This window comes from Quercus lobata, chromosome 2 (genome assembly GCF_001633185.2).
Source record: "Quercus lobata isolate SW786 chromosome 2, ValleyOak3.0 Primary Assembly, whole genome shotgun sequence".
In the NCBI taxonomy this organism is placed as follows: Eukaryota; Viridiplantae; Streptophyta; class Magnoliopsida; order Fagales; family Fagaceae; genus Quercus; species Quercus lobata.
Genome location: NC_044905.1, coordinates 24,331,605 through 24,337,616, shown reverse-complemented (window position 1 = coordinate 24,337,616; position 6,012 = coordinate 24,331,605). Strand labels below are relative to the sequence as shown.

The following is a 6,012-nucleotide window of genomic DNA, read 5'->3' as shown; positions in this document are numbered from 1 at the left end:
TCTTAACGCCAAGGAAAAGCTTAAAACTATTGCTGCCAGATCTGTTGAGGCCTTCCAAACAACTGACGAGTATAACACAGTACTCTTTAGTTGGTACTTTAAAGGCTTTGAACTTCTCAAGAGGTATCTAGTTAAGCATCCTACTAGAGTTGATATAGAGAGCTTGGACCTAGAGGAGGTTGACAAAGAGATGGCGATTGACAAAGCTGCTCAATCCTTAGCTCCTGAAGGTGATGTCCTTGAGAATGCTACTGACACTCCGGCTGGTGGCTCCCCTACTGGTGACAATTCCGCTGTTGATGCCCGATCTTGTTACTTAAGAAAATTTCTTTTCATTTTTGTGGATGCCCGTCATGTTTTGGGCCCTTTTTTTTTGTAAATCTAATTTCAGAACAATTGCTTGTTATCCTGTCTTGAGAACAATATTTGTGGCCCAGCGTTTATGGGTCTTTTTGGATATAACAACAATGGTAATTGCCCTTGATTTTTGGGCTTTAATTGAATTTGCTGCATACTTACTTGTTACTTGTATCTATGGTTGCACACTTGTTGGTTCATGATATGTTTGTGGGATTCGTCCATACTTTGTACTTGGCAAAAGTTTTCAGTTGTGCCTTTCTTCTTCATCAATGGTTTTGCTTCTCATTACTTAGTTGTTTTCCTGTAACCCAAACCCCTTCAAGGGGTCTCGTCGAGGGTTCTGGTGAACTGGTTGGGAGCCCAGATCCAGCCTTGGCTTTGTTCCAATTTGTTGTAAGGTTCTTTGTCCCCTTCCCCTTGGATTTTTTTTTTTTTTTTGGGTTTGTCAGTAACTTACATCCGTCAATGCGGAATCTTGTTACTTGGCTATTTTATGACTTACACCCATTTAAGGGATCTTGTCGTGTTTGTTTGGCTTCGTCGGTAACTTACATCTGTCGAGGCGGAATCTTGTTACTTAGCCATTTTATGACTTACACCCATTTAAGGGATTTTGTCGTGTTTGTTTGGTTTCGTCAGTAACTTACATCTGTCAATGCGGAATCTTGTTATTTGGCCATTTTATGACTCACCCATTTAAGAGATCTTGTCGTGTTTATTTGGCTTCGTCAGTAACTTACATCCGTCAAAGTGGAATCTTGTTACTTGGCCATTTTGTTTTGTACGGTTGACTAGACCTGCTTGCATAAAGACATTAGGTGAATAATTATTTTATTAATTTCAGGAATGAATATATTCATTTGTTACATCTATTGGTGGTACGTCTTCAAGTGCTCAATGTTCCATGTCCAAGGGAGTCTCTGTCCGTCTATGGTTTCCAGGTGATAACTGTCTTGCCTACAGTAGTGGACGACTCGATAAGGTCTTTCCCATGTAGGGCCAAGCTTTCCTTCGGCAGGGTCTTTAGTTGCTGTGGTAACCTTGCGCAGGACGAGGTCGCCTATGTCAAGTCGTTTGAGTTTCACCCTCTTATTGTAGTATTCGGCCATCTTCTGCTGGTACTTCGTCATTTTGCTGGAAGCTTTGTCTCTTACTTCATCCAAACAGTCCAGGTTGAGTTGCAGTTGATCGTCATTGCTCTCTTCGTTGAATATCTCTCGCTTGATGCTTGTTACTCCTACTTCGACCGAGATTATTGCTTCAGTGCCATAGGTAAGCCTGAATAGGGTTTCTCTCGTTGGGGTTCTCGCTATGGTTCTGTAAGCTCACAGGACATTAGGCAATTCTTCTGGCCAAGCACCCTTCCCGTCATCCAGCTTGGCTTTAATAATCTTGAGTAGTGTCCGATTCGTTACTTCTATCTGTCCATTTGCCTGGGGATGCCCTAAGGATGAGAATTGGTTCTTGATGGCTAGATTTGAACAGAAGTCTCTAAAGCCTTCATTGTCGAACTGCCTCCTATTATCTGATATAATCGTCAATGGAATTCCAAACCTGCAAATTATATTCTTCCACACAAAGTTCCGAATTCTTGCCTCGGTGATTGTTACTAGAGTCTCTGCTTTGACCCACTTTGTGAAGTAATCAATAGCAACTAGTAGGAATTTTACCTGACCTTTACCTTGGGGTAATGGACCGACGATGTCGATTCCCCATCATGCGAATGGCCACGGGAAGGCTATCGTCGTCAGTTTCTCTGCTAGAAGCCGTTGGACATTCCTGTATCGTTGGCACTTGTCGCACTTCTTGACGAGCTCCACTGCGTCCACCTGCATAGTAGGCCAGAAATAACTTGTTCGTATTACCTTGTTTACTAGGGACCTAGGGCCGGCATGGTCGCCGCAAATTCCTTCGTGGATTTCTTCCATATGTACTTGGCTTCTTCTTCGTCAACACATTTCAAGTAAGGCATGGAGAAGCCTCTCTTGTATAAGGTGTCATTAAGGATCATAAATCTGGCCGCCCTCTTCTTAATCTTTTTGGCCTCTTTTGTATTCTGAGGGAGGTGCCCGTCCTAGAGGAAAGAAACTAATGGTGTCATCCAGCTGTTTGTGCTCTGGATTGTGAAAGTTGGAACTTCTTCAATGCTGGGGAGTTTCTGGACTTCCATTGCCAAGCCTATGCTTATCTCCCCTTCTTCTGACGATGCTAGCTTCGAGACTTCGTCTGCCACCATGTTTTAGCTTTTGGGGATCTGAACGAATTCCACCTTATCGAACTCTTGAGTAAGATGTTTCGTCAACCTAAGGTTATTCTGCATTCTTTCTTCTTTTGCTTCGTACTCTCCCTTGATTTGCTCGATCACCAGCTTTGAATCACTTTGGACTAATAGTTTCTTAGCTCCAAGCGCCTTTCCGAGCCTCAACCCCGTCAGTATTCCTTCGTATTCAGCTTCATTATTGGTAGCAAGAAATTTTAGTTGAACTCCATATTTGAGCACTTTTTCGTCCAGGGTGGTTATGACGACCCCTACTCCCCCCTGCTTTTGGGCTGACGAACCATCAGTCTGTATCGTCCATCGTTTAGCTTCGTTGGTGAGACCGTCTTCGTCCGGAAAGGTGAACTCGGCGATGAAGTCTGCCAAAGCTTGTGCCATGATGGCTGTTCTGGGATGGTACTCAATGTCAAATTGGCTGAGTTCAATTGCCCACTGGACCATTCTTCCGGTTGCCTCAGGTTTGTTTATGGATTTTTTGATGGGTTGGTCCGTCATCACCAGGATAGGATTTGCCTGAAAATATTGCCTTAATTTTGGTGAGGCTACTATTAATGCGAACGCAATCTTTTCAATCTAGGGATACTTGGACTCAGCCCTTTGGAAAGCTTGGCTAACGTAGTAAATTGGGAGTTGTTTCTTGTCTTCTTCTCTAATCAAGGTTGCACTCACTGCTGTAGCTGATATTGCCAAGTACAAATATGAGTTTTCCCCCTGCTTGGACGAACTTAAGAGGGGTGGATTACTCAGGTAACATTTGAGTTCTTGGAACGCTGCTTCACATTCGTTGATCTAGGCGAAAGCCTGCTTCAAAGTCTTGAAAAAGGGTAAACACTTGTCCATCGCTCTAGAGACGAACCTGTTTAAGGCTGCGATCCTTCCTGTGAGTTTCTGGATTTCCTTGACGATTCTGGGCGATGCCATATTGATTATGGCTTGCACTTTCTCCGGGTTTGCTTCTATTCCTCTTTGGGACACCATGAAGCCCAAGAACTTCCCTGAAACTACACCAAAAACGCACTTACTTGGATTCAACTTCATCTGGTATTGTTTGAGGGTGGCAAACATCTCTTTTAGGTTGTCCAGATGCGCAAGCTCTTCTTTACTCTTGACAAGCATATCATCCATGTATACTTTCATGTTCCTGCCAATCTGTTTACTGAACATTTTGTTCACTAGTCTCTGATACGTAGCTCCGACATTCTTCAATCTAAAAGGCATTACCTTGTAACAATAGAGTCCCTGACTCGTGATGAAAGCAGTCTTCTCCTGATTTTCTTCAGCCATCCTTATCTGGTTGTATCTTGAGAAAGCATCCATGAACGACAGCAACTTGTGTCCGGCCGTAGAATCCACAAGCTGATCTATTCTTGGTAGGGGGAAACTGTCCTTCGGGCATGCCTTGTTTAGGTCTGTGAAATCCACGCACATTCTCCATTTTCCATTTACTTTCTTTACTAGGACGACGTTTGCGAGCCATTCAGGATAGTGTACTTCCCGGATGAAATCTACCGCCAACAGTTTGGTAAATTCATCTGTAACTGCTTGGTCTCGTTCTGAGGCGAAGACTCTCCGTCTTTGCTGGACGGGTTTTCTTTCCGGGTTCACATTCAACTTATGCTGAATGACTTCTAGAGCTATGCCTAGCATGTCCTTATGGCTCCATGCAAAGACGTCTCGGTTTTCTTTAAGGAATTGGATGAGCCTTATTCTTATCTCAGGGCTTAATGTCGTCCCTATCTTCGTGGTCTTGGTTGCCTCTCCTTCGACCAGTTCTACTGTTTCCAAGGCTTCCATTTTGTTCTCGTCATTCCCTTCGATCATCCATATGTGATTCTCCTTTGCGTCCAAGATGGCTTAATAACACTCCTTGGCTAAGACTTGATCTCCTTTTACTTCGCCAACACCGTTATCCGTTGGAAATTTTACCTTCAAGCAATAGGTTGACATGACTGCTTTCCATTTATTTAGTGTGGGCCTCCCAATGATCACATTGTAAGATGAGGGGCAATCTACTACCAGGAAGTCTAATTGACGGGTCAACTGTGCCGGGTAGGTCCCCACTGTTACTGTTAGCGTCACTATGCCCCTGGGATATAACCTATCTCCACTGAAACTGACGAGGGGGGAGTTAAATGAATGCAATCTCCTTGGATCTAGCTTCAAATGTTGGAAGGTAGGGAGGTAGATGATGTCTGCAGAGCTATCGTTGTCCATGAGGATCTTTTTGGTGTTGAATCCCTCTATATTCAGCATTATAACCAAAGGGTCATTATGGAGCTGCTTCACTCCCCTAGCGTCCACTTCATTGAAGGACATGTCCTAGTTCGTCCATTGCTGCTTGAACGGAGGTATCATGTGGACGCTATTCACCTGTCTTTAGTATGCTTTCTTAAGGGATTTGAATGACCCTCCTGTGAAGGGCCCTCCTGTAATCGTCTTTATCTCCCCGATCATGTCCTGTGTAGGTTGGAACGGCTGATCGTCACTCTTGGAAGAGGACTCATGTTGACTCTTATTGTCGTCCCTGAACTTATTATATTCTCCCTTCTTCACGTATTTCTATAATTTGCCTTTCCGTATCAACTCTTCTATATGTTCCCTTTAGGTCCCTACAATCTTCCGTGTTGTGGCCATGATCCTTGTGAAATCGGCAGTACTTGTTCTTATCAAGGACGTTAGGAGATTAGTGTAATGGTCTCGGCCATTTGAGATAGTGTTTGTCTTTAATCTGCATTAAAATTTTGTCAGCAGGCATAACTAGAGGGGTAAATTTTACTGTCCGAGGACCTTTGTCTTCTTTTCTTCTGTTCCCGACGATCTGGGCGTTCCCTCTTTTAACCCCTACGCTCGTCATCCCTTCTTCCTTTGTCTCCTGGCTTCTCTACGACCTTTATGGCTACTAAAGCGTCTTCAGCATTCATGTACTTCTATGCTTTTAAGAGCATTTCTGCCATTGTCTTTGGAGGGTTCTTCACGAGTAAAGCTATGAGATCTCTGGATCTCAGTCTTACTTTGAAGGTCGTCAGCTGTACTTTGTCATCAGCTTCGTCTACCTCTAGGGTCTCCCGAGTAAAACGTTTCACGTATGACCTCAAGGTTTCCTTTTCCCCCTGCCTAATGGTGAGTAAGTGGTCCGCTGGCCTCTTAGGACGCTGCCCCCCAATGAAGTGACGCAAGAAAACGCTGCTTAACTGCTCGAAGTTGTCGATGGACGATGTGGGCAACTTCGTGAACCATTCCCTTGCAGCCCCTTTGAGAGTGGTGGGAAAGGAACGACACAGTATCTTGTCGGGTGGCTGTTGAAGGCCTAGTATCGTTTTGAAGGTATTAAGGTGATCCTGAGGGTCTTTGAGCCCGTCGAACGACTCAAGTTG

General features: G+C 44.2%; 1 protein-coding gene across 1 annotated transcript; it reads right to left on the bottom strand.

Annotated features, from left to right (window-relative positions):
• Positions 1–1,685: 1,685 nt before the first annotated feature.
• Positions 1,686–2,332, bottom strand: LOC115961675. Its single transcript, XM_031080614.1, has 3 exons — positions 2,242–2,332; positions 2,042–2,189; positions 1,686–1,914 (listed from the first exon to the last, which is right to left on the bottom strand). Exons 1-3 carry the CDS (start codon positions 2,330–2,332, stop codon positions 1,686–1,688), a joined length of 468 nt encoding a protein of 155 aa, XP_030936474.1.
• Positions 2,333–6,012: the final 3,680 nt, after the last annotated feature.

Bases quoted from the DNA above. Each gene is read 5' to 3' on its own strand.
- LOC115961675 (XM_031080614.1), bottom strand. From the start codon at position 2,332: ATGCCTTACTTGAAATGTGTTGACGAAGAAGAAGCCAAGTACATATGG. The intron at 2,190-2,241 runs GTCCCTAGTAAA...CCTACTATGCAG, and splicing joins GGCGACCATGCCGGCCCTAG to GTGGACGCAGTGGAGCTCGT. The intron at 1,915-2,041 runs GTAAAGGTCAGG...TATAATTTGCAG, and splicing joins CGTCGGTCCATTACCCCAAG to GTTTGGAATTCCATTGACGA.